Source organism: Oncorhynchus tshawytscha, linkage group LG12 (assembly GCF_018296145.1).
Source record: "Oncorhynchus tshawytscha isolate Ot180627B linkage group LG12, Otsh_v2.0, whole genome shotgun sequence".
NCBI classification, from domain to species: Eukaryota; Metazoa; Chordata; class Actinopteri; order Salmoniformes; family Salmonidae; genus Oncorhynchus; species Oncorhynchus tshawytscha.
Genome location: NC_056440.1, coordinates 48891451 through 48916776, shown reverse-complemented (window position 1 = coordinate 48916776; position 25326 = coordinate 48891451). Strand labels below are relative to the sequence as shown.

Here is a 25326-nt window from a genome sequence, read left to right as displayed (position 1 = left end):
CTGGTATACGCCCACACCTTTCTGTTGTTGGGGTACTCCCACACCATTATAATACAGAAAAGCTGATTTTTAAAATTCTTCATTCACATTGTTTGGCAGACATTATTTCCAGAAGGTCTTAATGATGAAATGCCTATGTATGTTATGTTGTAAATTTGAACATGAATTATGCTCCTATTTCAGATTACTCTGATGTTTTTCTTACACTGTACCCAATGATTTATGAAAACTTGCTTGGTAGGTCGATGTTCTCATTGTGGTTGTACATACGTGTTTAATGTTTTATGTACACACTTTATTTGAATATTTATGAAATGCATATTGTTATATTTGGTAGCAATGATTTGTTTTTCCTTCGCCTCCAAACCCTTTCGATGCGTGGAACGGATGTGGGTGTGGCCAGGTCTACATAAGGGTGCTAATTTAAAAAACTCACAAAAGCTCTGACGAAGGCTGTGAGGCCGATAAGCAAAGCTTATTAAAGATCAGTGATACGATCAAGAGCAGGGTGCGGGTTCCTTCCTATTTTTCCTCATCTTATCTGCCTGTTGCCATGCACCTGCAAAAAAGATAGCTCAGATGTGTGAGTGCCTTTTGAATTTGGAGGGCTTAATTGGAGTCTATTTCTTTCAGACCCTGAACTATATAAAATAACTTAACTGGCTGAGGTAGGCTATGAGGCTAAACAGCCTAATAGAAGTATGATTTTTTTTATTAGGCCTACTTACAATTCCTACTGGTCAAAATGTAGCATCCTACATAAAACAATAATTTAAAGAAAAAGTTTGCATGTTCAAACTAAAACAATGTAACTAAAAAGAAAGCGCACATTTGTAATTCCCAAACTCTAAAAGTAATTGGGAAGGTAGATACAAATTATGTATGACATTGTGGTTACAATAAAGAATGTAGCCCATCATGCAAATGATTCCTATTAGCAGGACAATAGACTTTTATAGCCCAGCTACTGTTGTGAAAATCCCTCAACTTGCAATGTATTCGATGCTTAAGTACTCTAAAGTGTTACATTTCTAACTCAAAACAGCATTTCTTCATCAACATCTGTATGCTTTCGTTAATCTTCTTGATTTTCCTTTTTTTCTGTAGCAATTTTGAGCAAATTGCTCAAGGGCCATGGTTGATTAGTCTGTGAAGACGACGTTATTGAACGTCTCACCAGCTTTGATCCATGCCTGGGCCTGCAGGACGCAAAGTTCTTTGTCAGACAAATCGTTGGATCGAAACTACAGAACAGTACAAAACAAGCAAACACACATGTTAATGTTCTGAGAATTAAAAATATAATAGTAATATATATACATAGAAATAAAACATTTCTTACAGAAGCCGTGATGCCCGCAGATTAGATTGCCTGTACCGATCGCTCATCATCTTCATTCATCAGTGAGTCAATGGCTTGAATCGTCATTGAATAACACACGCGTTGAAAAGGGATTTCGGTTCACCTTGACATTTCAAATGCGGATGTTTATATTTCACTTAATCTCCATTTGAGTATTGGTTAGACAATAACTAGAAAATTAGGGAGCAGAAATGTTATGCTCTTCGTGTAACCTTTATTTAACAAGTCAGTTATGAACAAATTCAAATTCTTATTTACAACGACAGCCTACTCCTTCCTCGTAAATAGCCCAATAGCCCTGTACTGCAAACCATCATTTTCCATTCCAGGAAGTACCAGTCAAAAGTTTGAACACACCTACTCATTCCATTTTTCTATATTTTTACTATTTTCTACATTGTAGAATAATAGTGAAGACATCACAACTATGAAATAACACATATGGAATCAGTTAAGATAAAAAATCCTATTTACAAGGACAGCCTACTCCTTCCTCCCCAACGGGGATTTGAACCCCGGTCTCCCGCGTGCCCAGCATTCTGTAGTACAGACATGGCCTGCTCTCCCTTATGTAAGGAATCAGGCACTTTCCCATGTTTACTACAGTATGTATTGTAGACTGCACAGTAGCCTAATAAACAAATAAACACATTTCGTTAATAAAATAATGATTAAAAAAATACAGATGTTGATTTAGTTAAAATTACCATGGGAATAAATATCACTGATTTACAGAAATATTGGAACAAAGTTGTCGAATGAAGGCAAACTATTTAGAATCCTCCAATCATGTAGCCTACTCCCGACTGTCATGTTGTGCATCGCCATATTTTCCATTTCATCCTAACGGAAACCCCGAGGGTTTAACTTTTCTCTGAATAGAAACACCATAATATTAATCTAATTAATTAAGCCAAATGTCTTAAAATCAATCCCAAATACTATGTTATTACAAAAAAGGTTTCAAATTCTCTGGTAATGCCAATACGGAATATTATCAAATGCTTCTCAAAGATGCCCTCTGGTGGTCAAACTAACAATAACTTGCAATAACAGAAAAAAATGGCTGAGAATTAAATGACGTGCCACAGAATGCTGCGGCAGCATGCAAGGTGTGCCGCAGTATTACGCAACTTTTAAAGGAGGAACCACTGTATGATCCCTTGTTAAATCCACTTCATTCAGCAACTGCACTGCCCTCAACTGCAAGGCTCCCCAGAGGGTGGTGCGGGTCTGCACAACACATCAACATCAATGTTAATGCGAATGTAGCGAAATGCTTGTGCTTCTATTTCCGACACTGCAGTAATATATAACAAGTAATCAAACAAATTCACAATGCCTACCTTATACACACAAATGTAAAGGGGTGAATAAGAATATGTACATATAAATATATGGATGAGCGATGGCTGTGCGGCATAGGCAAGATGCAGTAGATGGTATAGTATACAGTGTATAGATATGAGATGAGTAATGTAGGATATGTAAACATTATTAAAGTAGTGTTATTTAAAGTGACTAGTGATACCATTATTAAGTCCATTTATTAAAGTGGCCAGAGATTTGAGTCTGTTGGCAGCAGCCTCTCTATGTTAGTGATGGCTGTTTAAGCTTTATGTCTTATATGTGAATCTGTTCATTTTATAAAGTAATTAAATACGGTTGTATTTAGAAATCCATTCTCAGATATTTAATTAATGCCTATTACTATAACTCAACTATAGTGACTCTTGTGCAAACATTCACAGATGACCAGCAGGGTCAAATAATAATCACAGTGGTTGTAAAGGGTCAGTATGTAACGGTTTTCTAGTGGTGATGAAGGAGAGTCGGACCAAACTGCAGCGTGTCGATTGAGATTCATGTTTAATCAAAATAAAGAAACACGAACACTACACAAAACAATAAACGTAATCGAAACCGAAACAGCCTATCTAGTGCAAACTAACCGAGAGTACACATAGGACACTAAGGACAATCACCCACGACAAACTCAAAGAATATGGCTGCCTAAATATGGTTCCCAATCAGAGACAACGATAAGCACCTGCCTCTGATTGAGAACCACTCCAGACAGCCATAGACCTTGCTAGACAACCCACTAAGCTACAATCCCAATACCACCACCAAAACCCCAAGACAAACACACCACAATTACAAAAACCCCATGCCACACCCTGGCCTGACCAAATACATAAAGATAAACACAAAATACTTTGACCAGGGCGTGACACAGTACCTCAGGAGTAACTGTCAGTTGGCTTTTCATAGCTGAGCATTCAGAGGTCGAGAAGTAATGACATATCAGACAGTACATACACTTAAATGCATGCACTGATCACAAGTCAGATACAGATAAACTTAAGGAACAGTCCAGCGAGTCCATTCACTTCTGACCGCGATCTCAATCTGACAGCAGGGTTCAGTGAGGTGCACAGGGAATGGCAAATTGTGATTGGCTGATACAAGTAGCGTGACTTGTGCTGACTTGTACTTAGGTGAAAATAAGGGCTGTTGGGCAAATAAAACAACTACTAGAATAGGGGTGATGTAACTGCTAAATAAGAGCTGGCCTTTTTAACATACTGTATATGGTCCATGGCAGAGTGCAAAGGCAGTGCAATTGGCACAAATGCTTATTGTTATAAGGTAGAGAATGCTGATTACTTAAACACGAAGATGTAAGGGTACATTGTATATACTATATGGTACCTACTGAATTATGTTAAATCACTAAGATCTTGAATTTTTGTCAATATCTCATATGGAAAGAAATTCCACATTCACTTTTAACAAGGCACACCTGTTAATTGAAATGCATTCCAGGTGACTACCTCACTACTGCAGAATGCCAAGAGTGTGCAAAGCTGGTTACTTTGAAGAATCTCACATATAAAATGTATTGTGATTTGTTTAACATGTTTTTGGTTACCTCATGATTCCATATGTTTTATTTAATTGTTTTGATGTCTTCACTATTATTCTAAAATGCAGAAAATTGTATAATTAAGAAAAACCCTTGAATGAGTAGGTGTGTCCAATTTTTTGACTGGTACTGTATATATAAAATCAGCATCTGGTCAGGTCCTTTTTTCAAATGATTTTCTCAAATATGTAAAATTATATGACGTAAGACCCACTAAAGTATTTGTATTTATTAAGGATCCCCATTAGCTGCTGACAAGGTAGCAGCTACTCTTCTTGGTGTCCAGCAACATTAAGGCAGTTATTAACAATAAAAAATATTACTTGACATTACATTTCATAACACTTTTCACAACACATTGTGTTCCAACAGGCTACTACTCTACTATCACATAGCTACAATACAAAATCTGTGTTTGTATAGTGTGTGTCTTATGTGTGTCTGTGCCTGTGTGTGTCATTTCATAGTTCTCACTGTTCCATAAGGTTTATTTTTATCTTTTTTTTAATTGAATCATATGTGGCCAGAAGTTGAAAAATGACTTTGGGTTGCCAACCCCTGGTTTAGAAGATATACATTTGTTCATTGGGCTGAGGGGAACATGGGGCTGGTCCCCCGAAGTTTGCAGTTGTGTCAACAACAACAAAAAATATCAATGGTAAAAGTTTAACAATCGCTGGAGAACGTCTTTAAGCAAACGTTTCAGAAAATCCCCCGGAATTATTTGAACTAAAAAAATCATTATCTCTAGGCAGAGTTTTGCAGACTATCATCAAAAACGCTTCGACAAAAGACACACCTGTGCATCCTTGGCAAAAGGAGGTAGGTAAGGACTGATAGAGCATCTCTTTCAACAAATTTGCCACCCAGTCAAAAATAATTCCAGGTCACTAAAGGCATAAGAAACTGCCCGAAATGACTATTTGAATGCAAGTTGACCTCTAAATGGAGTAATTATACTACCTAAACATCTAAATAGAGTAATTATACTCCCTAAACATCTAACTATAGATCTAAGACAATTTAAAACTAAAGCAAGACACAGACATTTTCTTAAAAGAAAGTTTACATTTTCTAGTTTTAGTTGTTGTAGTTGCTTGCTCTCTTGCAAAGCAAATCCCAGTCTGTTAAAATGTTGAAATTCACAGCTGAGTGTGGATATTGAGAAGCATATTCCTTAGTACACATGTTCAAGCGGTGGCACTTTTAATTTCCGCCAGGCTATTGGCACACACTGTTCTGAAGCTCAATGATTGGAAGTCCTCTACCGATGTTCCCCTGTCTAGCCTAATGTGGTGTCTCACTCCTCCATTGCACTGTGCCAGTGGCATTCTCAGGGACAGCCTGTGCACTGCCCTGGAGTTGGCTCCTGGCCCTATTAACAGCTTTCCGTAGCGGCCCGTCATACAGCCAGTAGGTGATGGCAAGGAGGAAACATGGCAACCCCAGATGGAGGTCAGCGAGAATCCACACCAGGATGAGCCACAGTGTCACCTTGAGGAGCAGGAGGTTGGTGAGGGCTGGGCAGTGTGAGCCTAACCACAGCCCCAGGTCACTAGTCTGGAGCCAGCTGACAAGGGTGCTGCTCTTTAGCCGTCGGCCCAGGCCACTGTCCAATAGCCAGCGCAGCAGGTCACAGGTCTTCAGCCAAGCAGGGTAGCACTGTGGAGAGGAATACGCTACATTATTATAGGTGAATTATTTAAACATAAGATCAGTATTCTGAGAAGTGCCGAAAATATCAGTGATCGCCAGACAACCTTCCCACTGGACAAAAACTGGTTGAATAAATGTTGTTTCCACATCATTTCAACAAACAAAAATCAACATGGAAAACTGATATGTGTCCAGTGGGTTGTCTCTTTTGTATCCAGTACACCTGTACTTTTTCTGACCCACCTGCCCATTGTCCACTCCACCAAACACAAGGTTTTCAAAACTTTCAGACACTTGGGGACCCTTTTCGATCTCACGAAAAGAGCAACTTCTTTTGGCCAGTCTGCTCTTCAGCGTTGCAGGCAGTGACTTTCTCCGCACCCTGACCTCCATTGCCCCTGTTAACACAGCACATGGAATAAAAAAATACTAGATACAAATCACTTTTTAGTATCTTAACACAGATACAGTGCAGGTCACTGGGTGGTAGTTTTAGTCAAGCTTGTAAAGAACTTAGTTTTAGTTATAGGGCTAACAACCTAAGTTATAAGTTGTTTTTTTTTCAACTTTATTTTAAACAGGGAGTCATGCTGAGGCTATGGTCTCTTTTACAGATGAGCCCTGTAATCCCCCCAAATAAATATCAATACACACTAATTAACGTAAAACGATTCTCAAATCAGCAGTCTGAATTGTCCTAGAGGCACCAATTCATCGAATCTTAGAAAGTTTGAGATTATTCCACAAGTAAAGTGCAAAAAAAATAAAAGCAGATGTACCTGCTTCAATCTATAGTAGAGGACTCCTGTTATCTCCAGTAGAATTTTTGTCTCTCTCAGGTCATCTACGTTAATTGCTAACTTCCCAGTAGCCTACTTGGTGTGTGAACTGCTGACTTCTCATAACTTGCAGCTGATTATTGACACATCAACTACGATTAAGGGGCAAGGCAATTGTGATCGTTGTTGTTTTGTTAATCAGTGGCTGTATTGGAGAAGGAGTGGTTTCTCTTCTCCTAGGCAATCAGCAATTAGTACCAGGAGGTGTGCTCTCTTCACCTCTGCTAGGCAATTAGCAATTATTGTAAGTACCTCAGTCTCACCTGTTTTTCAGCAGCGGATGTGTCAGCGGTTGTTTCCTTGCCAAAACTAAGATGGTTCTGCTGATTATTCAAGGAAGGAAAGAGAGGAAGGCTCCACACTACTCTCTCACTTAAGTGTCTTACCTAGTCATTATTATTTGTTTTTTTTACCATTTCGCTCCTCTCCATGTAGGTTTTAAAGATGCTCCCCACCCCTTTACTGCAACCCTTCTAATTTAGCAGACCCTTCGCACAAGCAGTGTTTGGAACTGGCAATCTGCGGTCAAGAACACAAAGTTCATCTCAGCCTTTGCTGCCTTTCAGTCCCTAGACTAGCCCTGGCTCACATCAACACCATCATCCCGGAAAGCCTAGACCCACTCCAATTCTCATACCACCCCATCAGATCCAGACGACACAATCTCAAACGCGCTCCACACTGCCCTTTCTCACCTGGATAAAAGGAACACCTATGTGAGAATTCTGTTCATTTACTTTTTTATTATAAATAAATAGAAATATATTTTTTATTTAATTAGGCAAGTCAGTTAAGAACAAATTCTTATTTATAATGATGGCCTACCCTGGTCAAACCCAGATGACGCTGGGCCAATTGTGCGCCGCCCTATGGGACTCCCAATCAGGGCTGGATGTGATGCAGCCTGGATTCAAACCAGGGACTGTAGTGACGCCTCTTGCACTAAGGTGCAGTGCCTTAGACCGCTGCGCCACTCGGGAGCCCAAGCTTCCTGCCATCTAGGACCTATATACTAGGCGGTGTCAGAGGCAGAACCAAAAAAATTGTCAAAGACTCACCCAAGTCATAGACTGTTCTCTCTGCTACAGCACGGCAAGCGGTACCGGAGCGCCAACTCTAGGTTCAAAAGGCTCCTTAACAGCTTCTACCACCAAGCCATAAGACTGCTGAACATTTAATCAATGGCCACCCGGACTATTTACATGGACCCCCCCTTTGTTTTTACATTGCTGCTACTCACTGTTTATTGTCTGTGCATAGTCACTTTACTCCTACCTACATGTACAAATTAACCCGACTAACCTGTACCCCCCCACATTGACACGGTTTATTGTTATGTAATCTTATTGTGTTACTTTTTATCATTTAATTTTGTTTATTTAGCAAATACTTTCTTAATTATTTTTGAACTGCATTGTTGATTAAGGAGTTGTAAGTAAGCACTTCACGGTAATACCTGTTGTATTCAGCGCATGTGACAAATACATTTTTATTTGATTTAGACCTTTTGGTCCTGATGGGAGACATGGATTACCCAGAGAACACCAGCTGCTTTCTCTTCATCTGACCACGTGTTCTCTCATAGTCCGAAATAATCTGGTTGTCACGGTCGTAGTATAAGGGCTACTCATTTCTAGGCTTGGGCGATTTACTGGGTTTTGGATCAATGCTACTTGGGAAATCCATTTAACGTTTCGAAGAAAATCTGGAATGCGTTTACCTGTCACATTATTTTACATCATGAAGCTTCCCCAGAACAGTTGAGCCAGTCACGTGTCTTTTTGTAAATAGCACAAAGGAAGAAAGTGGGAGCAGGTGAGTTGCGCTGTGTATTGACAGGGGTTGCGTTTTATATTGGGAGAGTATATCAAGAGTTGTTTTGCTTCAATAGAGTGATCAGGGACGTGCAACTATATTTTCACTTCACAGAAAATACATTAGAGCAACACATTCTCTAGAAAATTGTTAAATGTTCATCAGATGACAACTGAAGTGCAACACTATTTTCCTGGTAACCACAATAGTAAATGAGCTAACAATGAAAAAGCAAAGTATTTTTTTGCCAAAACTATGCATGGGCATCATATTTCTAATGTTTATCATAGAATGAACGTAGCCAGCTACATTTCCTAATGTTTTGTTTAAAGTTCATCTTGAATTTTCCAGAGAAATGAAGGCTGACTACATGAGAAAAGTATTGGAGAAAAGTAACTACACATCAGTCAGAGCGCTGTCGGCTGATAGAATGCCCATTCGTGAATTCTCATCCGAGGGGAAGTGTAACTGAAGGCCAGACTTAGTCTGATGCGGAGCAGAAATTCCTACAAGAAGCATTTTAGTTCTGCATTTACAAAACGCATCAAGATATTTGTTATGCATTTATTTATTTTTCCTGTGTGAAAAACAAAGCTTTCCTAAGTTTAACTTGCTAGTTATCTAAGTAAGTGGCTGAATTAATAAAGTGACGGGGCATCATAATGTGTTAGCTTTCTGCCGTGTTTGAGAAGTTAAAACCCTTTGAATAAGTTATCTGTACAGCTGCCACTGTTATCTTTTGACATCCTTGTGTTTTTTTCTCCTCTCCATTCAGGCCCATTTCCCTAGTGTCATGGATCACCCGGTACTGCTGCTCATCATGTTGCCAGCTCCGTACCGGCTTTCTAGGCATCACTGAACTGGATTCCTTACCACCATCCCTGGACGGTCTTGTCTCATTACGCACACCTGGTTCCAATTTCCCCTGATTATTATGTCTATAAATATGCCCTCTGTTCCCCATTGTCCTTGTCGATTATTGTCCCATGTCCGTTGGTACCTGTGCTCTGTTGTATCGGCTTTTGTGCTACCTGTTAATGTGCACTTGTTATTATGGGTCTCGTCCCATGTATTATTTAGAGGTTTACACCTCACTCTTTTGTTTGGGTTACATCCCTGTGTTATATATATGTACACTAGAGGTCGACCGATTATGATTTTTCAACTCCGAAATCGATTATTGGAGGACCAAAAAAACGATACCGATTAATCGGACAATTTTATTATTTGTTATAATGAGAATTACAACAATACTGAATGAACATTTATTTTAATTTAATATAATACATCAATTAAATCAATTTAGCCTCAAATAAATAATGAAACATGTTCAGTTTGGTTTAAATAATGCAAAAACAAAGTGTTGGAGAAGAAAGTAAAAGTGCAATATGTGCCATGTAAGATAGCTAACATTAAAGATCCTTGCTCAGAACATGAGAACATATGAAAGCTGGTGGTTCCTTTTAACATGAGTCTTCAATGTTCCCAGGTAAGAAGTTTTAGGTTGTAGATATTATAGGAATTATAGGACTATTTCTCTCTATACGATTTGTATTTCATATACCTTTGACTATTGGATGTTCTTGTCGGCACTTTAGTATTGCCAGTGTAACAGTATAGCTTCCATCCCGCTCCTCGTCGCTACCTGGGATCGAACCAGGAACACATCGACAACAGCCACCCTCGAAGCAGCGTTACGCATGCAGAGCAAGTGGAACAACTACTCCAAGTCTCAGAGCGAGTGACGTTTGAAACACTATTAGCGCGCACCCCGCTAACTAGCTAGCCATTTCACATCAGTTACACCAGCCTAATCTCTGGAGTTGATAGGCTTGAAGTCATAAACAGCGCAATGCTTGAGGCATTGTGCAGAGCTGCTGGCAAAACGCACAAAAGTGCTGTTTGAATGAACGCTTACGAGCCTGCTGGTGCCTACCATCGCTCAGTCAGACAGCTCTATCAAATCATAGACTTAATTATATAATAACACACAGAAATACGAGCCTTAGGTCATTAATATGGTAGAATCTGGAAAGTATTATTTTGAAAACAAAACATTTATTCTTTCAGTGAAATACAGAACCGTTATGTATTTTATCTAACGGATGGCATCCATAAGCCTAAGTATTCCTGTTACATTGCACAACCTTCAATGTTATGTCATAATTACATAAAATTCTGGCAAATTAGTTTGCAATGAGCCATGCGGCCCAAATGGTTGCATATACCCTGACTCTATGTGCATTGAACGCAAGAGAAGTGACACAATTTCACCTGGTTAATATTGCCTGCTAACCTTTCTTTTAACGAAATATGCAGGTTTAAAAATATATACTTCTGTGTATTGATTTTAAGAAAGGCATTGATGCTTATGGTTAGGTACACGTTGGAGCAACGAAAGTCGTTTTTTGCGAATGCGCACTGCATCGATTATATGCAACGCAAGACACGCTAGATAATCCAGTAATATCATCAACCAAGATAAGTTTAATGCTAGCTAACAACTTACCTTGGCTTCTTACTGCATTCGCGTAACAGGCAGGCTCCTCGTGAGGCAGGTGGTTAGAGCGTTGGACTAGTTAACCATGAGATCGAATCCCTAAACTGGGTAAAAATCTGTCGTTCTGCCCCTGAAAAAGGCAGTTAACCCACCGTTCCTAGGCCGTCATTGAAAATAAGAACGTGTTCTTAACTGACTTGCCTCGATAAATAAAGTAGTCACAAAATATATAATAATAATTATTTTTAAATCGGCATCCAAAAATACCAATTTTCGAGTGTTATGAAAACTTGAAATCGGCCCTAGTTAATCGGCCATTCCGATTAATCGGTAGAACTCTAATACACACACACACACGTGTTTGTTTTGTGCTTCATCCCCGTCGTTTCCATGACATACTTTATTATTGGTTGAGAAATAAAATTACTTATTTTCGTTTGAGCTCGTTAACATATTTAGCTAGCTGCCTCCATGGAACTTGGCTATTACTTGTGAAAATGTTGTTAGCATTCTGGTAATACATGCCCAATGGGCTTTTTTTTGCTGTTTTTTTGCCACCCCCTTGTGTACTAAGCCGGTAATACCGTAAATCTCGGGATAAGAGAAGGACCGTATGACGATGTAAACATCTGGATACCGCCCAACCATACTCATTTCTCCTAAGTGGAGATTCTCTTTTCTCCCTCACTCACCTGTCCATCTACTCATATTAATTCCATGCTGTCACTTGTCCACACAAGCTTAACATTGTTGTCATCTATCTCCCACCAGGTGCCCTTAGAGTTCCCCAATGAGCTTGACACCTTGGTGAGCAATCATCAACAAATTATCTTATCAATCATTGTACTGGGTGACGTCTGCCTGCCTTTTATCCACCCCTTTCCTCTTTTGACCTCATCCTTTCCCAGTCACCTCCGACAAGGCAGGCAATGCGCTTAATCTCATCTTTACTATATGCTGTTGGCCTACTAATCTCACTGCAACCCCCTCCAGGTCTCTGATCACTGCTTTGTTTCCTTTTCAGTTTCCATCTCCTCCAACCCTACCCACATGGTCATACGGTGTCGCAATCTTTGTTCCCTCTCTCCCACTACTCTCTCCTCTTCTATCCTATAATCTCATACTTCTGCTAAATCCGTCTCCCTCTTGTTTCCTGATTCTTCCTCTTTGACCCTACTCTCCTCCCTTTCTGCAATATTAGTTTGTTTTAACTACTCCTATTCAAATGGTAGTCTCAGGTACTCAGCAAGAAGGTCTGATTTAACTATTATTAAAACAAGACCTCTATGGCAAATATGAAGATCCAGTCCATCTAAAAAAAAACTGGAGGCATCTCACACTTTAATGTTGTGATGCAAAAATACCAGCGAAATGTGTAGCACTCAGAATTAAAAAAGGGTTTTCCATGTATTGTTCATCCTGATCGGACAGGTTTTTTACAAAATATGACAACTACTAGAATAGAACAACATGAAACATCTAAGAAGGCAGGCCTGGTATTCATAGCAGATTTTAAAAAGTTATTTGATAAACTAAGAGTGGATTTTATAAATACTGAACAAAAATATAAATTCAACATTTAAAGTCTTGATTTCATGAGCTGAAACAAAAGATCCCAGAATTCTTCCATAAGCACAAAATGCTTATTTCTCTCAAATTTTGGGTACAAAATTGTTTTCAAATTGAAATCTGTTAGTGAGCATTTCTCATTTGCCAAGATAATTCATCCACCTGACAGGTGTGGCATATCAAGAAGCTGATTAAACAGCATGATCATTACACAGGTGCATCTTGTGCCGGGGACAATAAAAGGCCACTCTAAAATGTGCAGTTTTGTCACACAACACAATACCACAGATGTCTGAAGTTTTGAGGGAGCATATAATTGGCATGCTGACTGCAGGAATGTCCACCAAAGCTGTTGACAGAGAGTGTAATGTACATTTCTCTATCATAAGTCACCTCCAATGTCATTTTAGAGAATTTGGCAGTACATCCAACCGGTCTCACAAATGTAGACCACGTGTATGGCGAGCGGTTTGTCAACGTTGTGAACACAGTGCCCCATGCTGGTGGTTGGGTTATGGTATGGGCAGGCATAAGCTACGGACAATGAACACAATTGCATTTTATCGAAGGCAATTTGAATGCACATAGATACCATGACGAGATCCTGAGGTCCATTCATCCGCTGCCATCTCATCATGTTTCAGCATGATTAATGCACAGCCTCATGTCGAAAGGATCTGTACAAAATTCCTGTAAGCAGAAAATGTTCCAGTTCTTCCATGAATACTTTCTGAAGGCACTGTATTCCATGCCTGTATACTCACCAGATATATCACCTATTGAGCATGTTTGGGATGCTCTGTACCGATTGGTACAACAGTGTTTTCCAGTTCCGCCATTATCCAGCAACTTCACACAGCCATTGAAGAAGAGGGGGACAACATTTCACAGGCCACAATCAACAGCCTGACCAGCTTTATGCGAAGGAGATGTGTTGCGCTGCATTAGACAAATGGTGGTCACACCAGATAATGACTGGTTTTCTGATCTAAACCTACCTAACCTACAAACCTACTTTAAAAAAATGTATCTGTGACCAACAGATGCGTAATGTATTCCCAGTCATGTGAAATCTATAGATTAGGACCAAATTTATTTCAATTGACTGATTTCCTTGTGTGAACTGTAACTCATTAAAATCATTTGAATTGTTGTGTTTATATTTTTGTTCAGTATAGAACAGAAAACGTGACTTCAACGTCAGAAAAATACATATTTCCAACTTTTCATTCAAAACCGAAAATGAGTGGGTTTCAAAGTCTGGAAAATGACTATTTTCAACGTCATTTTACTCAATGGAAGGCACTATACAATTTTGATTCCGGAGTTGGATTCAGCCTTACATGATTTTGTTGCCTTTTGATAAAATACATTTGAGTATTGCATTGTTAAAAGAAGAAAATGTGTTCTAATTGAAGATTGATTTGGTTCAGTGAACGAGTTGGTGAATTTGTTTGTTGTAGGCCTAGTAAGTAATTCTAACATATAATAAGCCATGGAAAATTGACAATGTAGGCTAATTGGGAAAATCACAGTTGGGGCTAGGTGGATTAATGCATCTGATTCTTGATAATTCAGTATTTCAATAATTAGTTACATGTGTCCCTAGTCCAAAAACAAGGGTGAAGTACATTAGAATATATCAATGATTTTACTCACCACTGGCTTTAGCTGGCAAAATGGGATAGTCTTCTTATGAAAGGATCGAAAATATTGTCTTTCCTTTATGACGCCACAAAGATGGTGTCCTTTTTGCGTAATGTAGAGGGTTCTCTGTGGTATCACAGAGAAACGTTTGCTCGTGGAAGTAAACAAACAATTTACATATACTATGCACAAGAAAATAATTATTCATAACTAATTTTGCTGGCTGGTTTAATGCAATACATCTTCTTGAAAGATTGAGGGCGACATGCTTTGGGAATGCACCCTTGACTGCTGTTTTTCATTTGCTTGTTCAATTTTGTTAGCTTGAGCGCAGCGCAGACTCACAAATCTTCAATAACATAGATGGATCATAGAGTGCTTTGGCATTAGGTAAGATGACTTGTAGATCTATACGCCGTCTACCTACGCAGCACGTGAAACCCGTCACATGTCACCAACACAATGAGGTAGGCTATGACAAATCTTGAACAGGAACAATGCATAGCGTCAATTCACAAGTAGATTGTCTTGCGTATAGCGTATGTAGGTACCCTGTGACCTAATGTCTAATTTAGTGAAACCAACATTTTAGTGTGCTTCGGACAAAATAGATAATACGCTATGTAGCTCATTCAGATTTCTGCTGTCCTGTCCAGTCTAAAGTTCAGTGCAGCAATGTCCGGAGAGAACAACAGCAAGAAAATGAATGATGGTAATGTTAACCTTGATAGTTGAATTGTCCTATTTTGCAAGAATATAGCTTCATTTCGACTTTATGGCAAATGCGTTTCTTACTGAGTAATCTTCCGGTAGTATCATTTCAATGTAGGATTTCCGCATAGCGCACTGAAATGTTTGTTGTTGTAACAATGTAACTATTATACAATAATCATAACAAAATACTTTCACATTGCAATATTTTGCCTTCCCGACATATCACTTGACATGCAATAAGACACTATTAAACTGTTAACGTTAGCACATTGCACGTAGTGTCTGGGAATTGGGAAGCTGCAATGTTCTTTTAATTCTTGATATTTAGGCTACCCATTGCTTCTTGAAGAATACAAGTATGTTTCACGATTTTACTACAACTTTTTGTCTTCATCATAACCCAAAATATACGATTTTATTTATTCATTGTTTACAAGTAACACGAATGTAATTAAACGGGTCGGCAGGTAGCCTAGCGGTTAAGAGCGTTGGGTCAGGAACCGAAAGTTCGCTGTTTCGAATCCACAAACAGATCAGTTTCGCAATCTGCTTGTGACCTTGAGCAAGGCATGTAATCCTAATTGCTCCTCTAAATATCTCTGGGAAAAAAAGCTTCTACTAGTGTCGATGTGCCCTTGAGAAAGGCACGTAATCCTTATCTCTCTGGATAAGAGGGTCTGCTAAATGACTCAAATGTAAATATCGTCAAAATATAGCTAACTTTTGGATCTCATGGACAGTCAGTCCTTGGATCTAGAGAGCACTGTCGGTACATTTTAGTGGGGTTGAATTTGACTATTGATTCTTTCTCACACTAAAACTGAAAATCAATATTTAGGTAATGAAAAATTACATGGACAATTGTAGAAGAAAGTCACATTCCTTAACTCCATTACATGTCTGTTACATTTCCCTAGCAATATACCTCAGCTGTACACCAATACAAGTGGCAGGGACCTGTTTTTTGTTTTTATTTAATTGAAGCATTAATACATGATAGGCCTGCAAATGTAGACACTCTAGATAATAATAATAATAATAAGGAAGTGGATATTTAACCTGCAGAAAGTGTAGGCATAGGGCTCAGAATTAATGAAAGTTATAGTCAAGTATAGTTTCAGTAAGAGTTGGGGAAAGGCATAAAAGTTAACATTGGGTTAGTGTACCATTGTCCGCCACCATTCATTTTCTGCTGGTCAAATATAAACTGCTTCATTTTAGAAATGATCCTCACTCTTTTTGGGGAACACTGCCCTATCATGAATGGATAATTAGTCAACCTGTTTTTTGTTTCTGCATTTCAGTTTGTAGAATGAACCAACATGGACCAGCCAAGTTTCATTGACAACAATAAGCCCAAAAACCCCTAATGTTAACAGTTCTCCCAAGAATGGACAGTGGATCACAACAAGCATTAACTGAAGAATGGCAAGGTTTAGACGAAGATCTTGCTCCACATTTATTGGTTTGGTGTTGCTCATATTCATAGTAACAGTTGTTTTAAAGTCCTTTACACCAGAATATTCTCCATTTGGAAGCATCTTTGGTCCCGAATTGTTCCCTAATATCAAAGGACCTGGAAAAAATGCCATTCAAATGCTTGGTAATATTGACAGTGTCGTCCCTGAAGCACTGACCAAAATGATTGACATAGACTCTGAGAGGGTCAAGAACGTAGAGGCTGCCCTCAGGCAATTCCCTGCTCCAAACTACAATATTCATGCCTTTACTACACATGGTATGGCAACACACAGTTTGATGGAAAGTACATTCACTGGGACCACCCTCTTCTGCCACACTGGGATTCAAAGGTGGCAGCAGGATACCCAAGAGGGAGACACAGCCCACCAGATGACATTGGGGCTAACTTCTATCCTGCTTTAGGAGCTTATAGTTCCAGGGACCCCTCTGTTATTGAAGCTCACATGAAGCAACTGCAGCAGGAGCTATTGGTAAGGCTTTGATGTTGGTAATACATTTAATTTAGTATTTTTCTGCTACGGTAAGACCCAAGTCTGCCATGTCATTCATGATCAGTTGAATAACTCAGTCTGTGCATTTCTAGGTGTTCTTGCTGTTTCCTGGTATCCACCTGGCATGAAGGATGAAAACGGTGAGCCAACAGATGACATTGTGCCTTTGATACTGGAGGTGGCACATGCATATCATGTAAAGGTGTGTATGATAATCAATGAAAAGAGCAAGCATGGCTCATATACAGTGGGGTTCGAAGTTCTTGACACCTTTAAAAAGATGAGCAACAATGACTGAACAAAATAAATAATTAAAACACTGAGCTATATTCTATGCTCAAAGAAATGGGGATATTCTATTTTGTACTAATACAATTGCTTAAGGAGAGCGATTAGAGGAAATAGGGGTCAAAATGATTGACACCCCTGTTTTCAATACCTTTCAATATCGCACCTTGCGAGGAAAATGGCACTGAGCCTATTTAGAAAATGTTTTATGAGTTGGAGAACACATTGAGAGGGATCTTAGACCATTCCTCCATACAGAATCCTTCCAGATCCTGGATATCTTTCGGCGCTTAGGGACTGTCCTCTTCAATTCAAACCACAGGTTTACAATGGGGTTCAAGTTCAGAGACTGTGATGGCCATTGCAAAATGTTGATTTTGTGGCCAATTGACCATTTCTTTGTGTGCTTGGGGTCATTGTTTTTCTGGAGGATCCACCTGTGGCCAGTTTCAGCAACCAGGTTTTTGTATAAAATATCCTGATACTGGGTGACGTTTGTAGTTGTATTTATTATGGGGTCCAGGAAAAGTTGCTGCAATGATGCCGTTGACTCTAACAAGAGCCACAGGACCAGTGGAAGCAAAATAGCCCCATAACAGCAAAGATCCACCACCTAATTTTACAGTAGCTATGCGGTTATTTTCTGCTCATGGTTTCTCATTTCGATGCCAAACCCACCACTGGTGTGCATGCCCGACGAGCTCTATTTTCATGTCATTTTACCACAGCACCGGTTCCAATCCAAGTGGCAAATGCCAATGCAGTTTAGCAAACTCCAGGTGTTTACATTTGTTGGATGACAAGAAAATCAACTCTTTGATGTCAAAATGAGAATGCATGAGCAGAAAAGAACCCAATCCCTACTCTATAATATGGTGGTGGATCGTTGATGTTATGTGGCTATTTTGCTTGGTGGTGGATCACCTGAGTTGACTCACTTGTTCACAGGATTGGTTAACACTTGGTTCCTAGTGTCTCCACCGAGCTAGTTCAATACTTTTTTAGTTTTAATGCACCGTATTGCTGGAACAAAATTCTAAATAGATTTAATCTTGATGTTCTGGTGCCGTTTGGGCAATTTTAAAATATTGATTGGCAATTTATTTGTGGAGGAATGTAACTGTTTTTCTGAGTGATTTGGGATGTTTTATTTGTGCTTAGGATGGCTGTGCTTTTGTATTGTAATATATATTTTGTTTTTAATGTGTATTTTATATTGTATTATACAGGGCGCATTTGGAAAAGAGACCCCAGGTCTCAATATGTCTTCCCCGTCAAAATAAAAATAAATGGGTCTATTTTGCTTCCTCTGGTTCTGGGGCCCTTGTTAGAGGAATCATGAACTTTACCCAGTACCAGGATATTTTAGTCAGAAACCTGGTTGCCTCTGCCAGGGGCTGAAACTTGACCGCAAGTGGGTCTTCCAGCATCCCCAAGCACACATCAAAGAAATGGTTCATTGGCCACAAAATCAACACTTTGCAATGGCCATCTCCGTCTCTGGACTTGAACCCCATTGAAAACCTGTGGTTTGAATTGAAGAGGGCAGTCCATAAGCGCAGACAAAGGATATCAAGGATCTGGAAGGATTCTGTGAGGAATGGTCTAAGATCCCCCGCTCCATGTGTTTTCTAACTCCTAAAATATTTTAGAAAAAGGCTCAGTGCCGTTATCCTCGCTAGGTGAGGTATTGAAAACGGGTGTCAGTCATTTCGACTTCTACCTTTTTGAGAAAATAAATTATTACTTGTTAAACTAAATCTATTTTCTCTGAGGAATTTAGGTCAGTATTTGAATTATTTATTTAATAGTCATTTTTCTCATCTTTATCAATGGTGTGAATACTTTTGGACCCCAATGTACATGTGTTCTTTGACAACATAAAAATAAAGCAATTTTTCAGTTCTCAAATCCATTGCCTCTTTTTTCCATATTACTGTTGATTTGTGTGTACTACACAGGTTGCTTTTCACATTGAACCATACAAAGGAAGAGATGAAACAAGTATGTTTAACAATGTCAAGTACATCATAGAGAAGTAAGTATTACATCATTCCTTATTTTATATTTCTGATTGGCCTTTAGTCTTGTCAGTATCAATAGTTCCACTTATATTATTATTCAACACAGCCATTGAAGAAGAGGGGGACAACATTTCACAGGCCACAATCAACAGCCTGACCAGCTTTATGCGAAGGAGATGTGTTGCGCTGCATTAGACAAATGGTGGTCACACCAGATAATGACTGGTTTTCTGATCTAAACCTACCTAACCTACAAACCTACTTTAAAAAAAATGTATCTGTGACCAACAGATGCGTAATGTATTCCCAGTCATGTGAAATCTATAGATTAGGACCAAATTTATTTCAATTGACTGATTTCCTTGTGTGAACTGTAACTCATTAAAATCATTTGAATTGTTGTGTTTATATTTTTGTTCAGTATAGAACAGAAAACGTGACTTCAACGTCAGAAAAATACATATTTCCAACTTTTCATTCAAAACCGAAAATGAGTGGGTTTCAAAGTCTGGAAAATGACTATTTTCAACGTCATTTTACTCAATGGAAGGCACTATACAATTTTGATTCCGGAGTTGGATTCAGCCTTACATGATTTTGTTGCCTTTTGATAAAATACATTTGAGTATTGCATTGTTAAAAGAAGAAAATGTGTTCTAATTGAAGATTGATTTGGTTCAGTGAACGAGTTGGTGAATTTGTTTGTTGTAGGCCTAGTAAGTCATTCTAACATATAATAAGCCATGGAAAATTGACAATGTAGGCTAATTGGGAAAATCACAGTTGGGGCTAGGTGGATTAATGCATCTGATTCTTGATAATTCAGTCTTTCAATAATTAGTTACATGTGTCCCTAGTCCAAAAACAAGGGTGAAGTACATTAGAATATATCAATGATTTTACTCACCACTGGCTTTAGCTGGCAAAATGGGATAGTCTTCTTATGAAAGGATCGAAAATATTGTCTTTCCTTTATGACGCCACAAAGATGGTGTCCTTTTTTGCGTAATGTAGAGGGTTCTCTGTGGTATCACAGACAAACGTTTGCTCGTGGAAGTAAACAAACAATTTACATACACTATGCACAAGAAAATAATTATTCATAACTAATTTTGCTGGCTGGTTTAATGCAATACATCTTCTTGAAAGATTGAGGGCGACATGCTTTGGGAATGCACCCTTGACTGCTGTTTTTCATTTGCTTGTTCAATTTTGTTAGCTTGAGCGCAGCGCAGACTCACAAATCTTCAATAACATAGATGGATCATAGAGTGCTTTGGCATTAGGTAAGATGACTTGTAGATCTATACGCCGTCTACCTACGCAGCACGTGAAACCCGTCACATGTCACCAACACAATGAGGTAGGCTATGACAAATCTTGAACAGGAACAATGCATAGCGTCAATTCACAAGTAGATTGTCTTGCGTATAGCGTATGTAGGTACCCTGTGACCTAATGTCTAATTTAGTGAAACCAACATTTTAGTGTGCTTCGGACAAAATAGATAATACGCTATGTAGCTCATTCGGATTTCTGCTGTCCTGTCCAGTCTAAAGTTCAGTGCAGCAATGTCCGGAGAGAACAACAGCAAGAAAATGAATGATGGTAATGTTAACCTTGATAGTTGAATTGTCCTATTTTGCAAGAATATAGCTTCATTTCGACTTTATGGCAAATGCGTTTCTTACTGAGTAATCTTCCGGTAGTATCATTTCAATGTAGGATTTCCGCATAGCGCACTGAAATGTTTGTTGTTGTAACAATGTAACTATTATACAATAATCATAACAAAATACTTTCACATTGCAATATTTTGCCTTCCCGACATATCACTTGACATGCAATAAGACACTATTAAATTGTTAACGTTAGCACATTGCACGTAGTGTCTGGGAATTGGGAAGCTGCAATGTTCTTTTAATTCTTGATATTTAGGCTACCCATTGCTTCTTGAAGAATACAAGTATGTTTCACGATTTTACTACAACTTTTGTCTTCATCATAACCCAAAATATACGATTTTATTTATTCATTGTTTACAAGTAACACGAATGTATTAAACGGGTCGGCAGGTAGCCTAGCGGTTAAGAGCGTTGGGTCAGTAACCGAAAGTTCGCTGTTTCGAATCCACAAACAGATCAGTTTCGCAATCTGCTTGTGACCTTGAGCAAGGCATGTAATCCTAATTGCTCCTCTAAATATCTCTGGGGAAAAAGCTTCTACTAGTGTCGATGTGCCCTTGAGAAAGGCACGTAATCCTTATCTCTCTGGATAAGAGGGTCTGCTAAATGACTCAAATGTAAATATCGTCAAAATATAGCTAACTTTTGGATCTCATGGACAGTCAGTCCTTGGATCTAGAGAGCACTGTCGGTACATTTTAGTGGGGTTGAATTTGACTATTGATTCTTTCTCACACTAAAACTGAAAATCAATATTTAGGTAATGAAAAATTACATGGACAATTGTAGAAGAAAGTCACATTCCTTAACTCCATTACATGTCTGTTACATTTCCCTAGCAATATACCTCAGCTGTACACCAATACAAGTGGCAGGGACCTGTTTTTTTGTTTTTATTTAATTGAAGCATTAATACATGATAGGCCTGCTAATGTAGACACTCTAGATAATAATAATAATAAGGAAGTGGATATTTAACCTGCAGAAAGTGTAGGCATAGGGCTCAGAATTAATGAAAGTTATAGTCAAGTATAGTTTCAGTAAGAGTTGGGGAAAGGCATAAAAGTTAACATTGGGTTAGTGTACCATTGTCCGCCACCATTCATTTTCTGCTGGTCAAATATAAACTGCTTCATTTTAGAAATGATCCTCACTCTTTTTGGGGAACACTGCCCTATCATGAATGGATAATTAGTCAACCTGTTTTTTTGTTTCTGCATTTCAGTTTGTAGAATGAACCAACATGGACCAGCCAAGTTTCATTGACAACAATAAGCCCAAAAACCCCTAATGTTAACAGTTCTCCCAAGAATGGACAGTGGATCACAACAAGCATTAACTGAAGAATGGCAAGGTTTAGACGAAGATCTTGCTCCACATTTATTGGTTTGGTGTTGCTCATATTCATAGTAACAGTTGTTTTAAAGTCCTTTACACCAGAATATTCTCCATTTGGAAGCATCTTTGGTCCCGAATTGTTCCCTAATATCAAAGGACCTGGAAAAATGCCATTCAAATGCTTGGTAATATTGACAGTGTCGTCCCTGAAGCACTGACCAAAATGATTGACATAGACTCTGAGAGGGTCAAGAACGTAGAGGCTGCCCTCAGGCAATTCCCTGCTCCAAACTACAATATTCATGCCTTTTACTACACATGGTATGGCAACACACAGTTTGATGGAAAGTACATTCACTGGGACCACCCTCTTCTGCCACACTGGGATTCAAAGGTGGCAGCAGGATACCCAAGAGGGAGACACAGCCCACCAGATGACATTGGGGCTAACTTCTATCCTGCTTTAGGAGCTTATAGTTCCAGGGACCCCTCTGTTATTGAAGCTCACATGAAGCAACTGCGAGCAGGAGCTATTGGTAAGGCTTTGATGTTGGTAATACATTTAATTTAGTATTTTTCTGCTACGGTAAGACCCAAGTCTGCCATGTCATTCATGATCAGTTGAATAACTCAGTCTGTGCATTTCTAGGTGTTCTTGCTGTTTCCTGGTATCCACCTGGCATGAAGGATGAAAACGGTGAGCCAACAGATGACATTGTGCCTTTGATACTGGAGGTGGCACATGCATATCATGTAAAGGTGTGTATGATAATCAATGAAAAGAGCAAGCATGGCTCATATACAGTGGGGTTCGAAGTTCTTGACACCTTTAAAAAGATGAGCAACAATGACTGAACAAAATAAATAATTAAAACACTGAGCTATATTCTATGCTCAAAGAAATGGGGATATTCTATTTTGTACTAATACAATTGCTTAAGGAGAGCGATTAGAGGAAATAGGGTCAAAATGATTGACACCCCTGTTTTCAATACCTTTCAATATCGCACCTTGCGAGGAAAATGGCACTGAGCCTATTTAGAAAATGTTTTATGAGTTGGAGAACACATTGAGAGGGATCTTAGACCATTCCTCCATACAGAATCCTTCCAGATCCTGGATATCTTTCGGCGCTTAGGGACTGTCCTCTTCAATTCAAACCACAGGTTTACAATGGGGTTCAAGTTCAGAGACTGTGATGGCCATTGCAAAATGTTGATTTTGTGGCCAATTGACCATTTCTTTGTGTGCTTGGGGTCATTGTTTTTCTGGAGGATCCACCTGTGGCCAGTTTCAGCAACCAGGTTTTTGTATAAAATATCCTGATACTGGGTGACGTTTGTAGTTGTATTTATTATGGGGTCCAGGAAAAGTTGCTGCAATGATGCCGTTGACTCTAACAAGAGCCACAGGACCAGTGGAAGCAAAATAGCCCCATAACAGCAAAGATCCACCACCTAATTTTACAGTAGCTATGCGGTTATTTTCTGCTCATGGTTTCTCATTTCGATGCCAAACCCACCACTGGTGTGCATGCCCGACGAGCTCTATTTTCATGTCATTTTACCACAGCACCGGTTCCAATCCAAGTGGCAAATGCCAATGCAGTTTAGCAAACTCCAGGTGTTTACATTTGTTGGATGACAAGAAAATCAACTCTTTGATGTCAAAATGAGAATGCATGAGCAGAAAAGAACCCAATCCCTACTCTATAATATGGTGGTGGATCGTTGATGTTATGTGGCTATTTTGCTTGGTGGTGGATCACCTGAGTTGACTCACTTGTTCACAGGATTGGTTAACACTTGGTTCCTAGTGTCTCCACCGAGCTAGTTCAATACTTTTTTAGTTTTAATGCACCGTATTGCTGGAACAAAATTCTAAATAGATTTAATCTTGATGTTCTGGTGCCGTTTGGGCAATTTTAAAATATTGATTGGCAATTTATTTGTGGAGGAATGTAACTGTTTTTCTGAGTGATTTGGGATGTTTTATTTGTGCTTAGGATGGCTGTGCTTTTGTATTGTAATATATATTTTGTTTTTAATGTGTATTTTATATTGTATTATACAGGGCGCATTTGGAAAAGAGACCCCAGGTCTCAATATGTCTTCCCCGTCAAAATAAAAATAAATGGGTCTATTTTGCTTCCTCTGGTTCTGGGGCCCTTGTTAGAGGAATCATGAACTTTACCCAGTACCAGGATATTTTAGTCAGAAACCTGGTTGCCTCTGCCAGGGGGCTGAAACTTGACCGCAAGTGGGTCTTCCAGCATCCCCAAGCACACATCAAAGAAATGGTTCATTGGCCACAAAATCAACACTTTGCAATGGCCATCTCCGTCTCTGGACTTGAACCCCATTGAAAACCTGTGGTTTGAATTGAAGAGGGCAGTCCATAAGCGCAGACAAAGGATATCAAGGATCTGGAAGGATTCTGTGAGGAATGGTCTAAGATCCCCCGGCGCTCCATGTGTTTTCTAACTCCTAAAATATTTTTAGAAAAGGCTCAGTGCCGTTATCCTCGCTAGGTGAGGTATTGAAAACGGGTGTCAGTCATTTCGACTTCTACCTTTTGAGAAAATAAATTATTACTTGTTAAACTAAATCTATTTTCTCTGAGGAATTTTTTAGCACACAATATAGGTCAGTATTTGAATTATTTATTTAATAGTCATTTTTCTCATCTTTATCAATGGTGTGAATACTTTTGGACCCCAATGTACATGTGTTCTTTTGACAACATAAAAATAAAGCAATTTTTCAGTTCTCAAATCCATTGCCTCTTTTTTCCATATTACTGTTGATTTGTGTGTACTACACAGGTTGCTTTTCACATTGAACCATACAAAGGAAGAGATGAAACAAGTATGTTTAACAATGTCAAGTACATCATAGAGAAGTAAGTACATCATTCCTTATTTTATATTTCTGATTGGCCTTTAGTCTTGTCAGTATCAATAGTTCCACTTATATTATTATTCAAC

General features: G+C 38.9%; 1 protein-coding gene and 2 long non-coding RNA genes across 3 annotated transcripts; 2 read left to right on the top strand and 1 right to left on the bottom strand.

Moving 5' to 3' along the window:
- Positions 1-694: 694 nt before the first annotated feature.
- Positions 695-1768, bottom strand: LOC121847881. The gene is made up of 2 exons (XR_006084752.1): positions 1343-1768; positions 695-1199 (listed from the first exon to the last, which is right to left on the bottom strand). It is a non-coding gene; the product is annotated as an uncharacterized LOC121847881 (long non-coding RNA).
- A 15202-nt stretch (positions 1769-16970) lies between these two features.
- Positions 16971-19362, top strand: LOC121847836. The gene is made up of 3 exons (XR_006084702.1): positions 16971-16984; positions 17098-17207; positions 19255-19362. It is a non-coding gene; the product is annotated as an uncharacterized LOC121847836 (long non-coding RNA).
- Positions 19363-20687: 1325 nt separating this feature from the next.
- Positions 20688-25245, top strand: LOC121847861 (glycoprotein endo-alpha-1,2-mannosidase-like). The gene is made up of 4 exons (XM_042331104.1): positions 20688-20925; positions 22228-22876; positions 22990-23099; positions 25165-25245. Exons 2-4 carry the CDS (start codon positions 22519-22521, stop codon positions 25243-25245), a joined length of 549 nt encoding a protein of 182 aa, XP_042187038.1. The 5' UTR covers positions 20688-20925; positions 22228-22518.
- The last annotated feature ends 81 nt before the right edge of the window (positions 25246-25326 follow it).

Excerpts from the sequence above, each read along its gene's own strand:
- LOC121847861 (XM_042331104.1), top strand. The coding sequence starts at position 22,519 with ATGCTTGGTAATATTGACAGTGTCGTCCCTGAAGCACTGACCAAAATG. Across the intron at positions 22,877-22,989 it reads ACTGCGAGCAGGAGCTATTG|GTGTTCTTGCTGTTTCCTGG; the intron begins GTAAGGCTTTGA and ends GTGCATTTCTAG. Across the intron at positions 23,100-25,164 it reads CACATGCATATCATGTAAAG|GTTGCTTTTCACATTGAACC; the intron begins GTGTGTATGATA and ends TGTACTACACAG.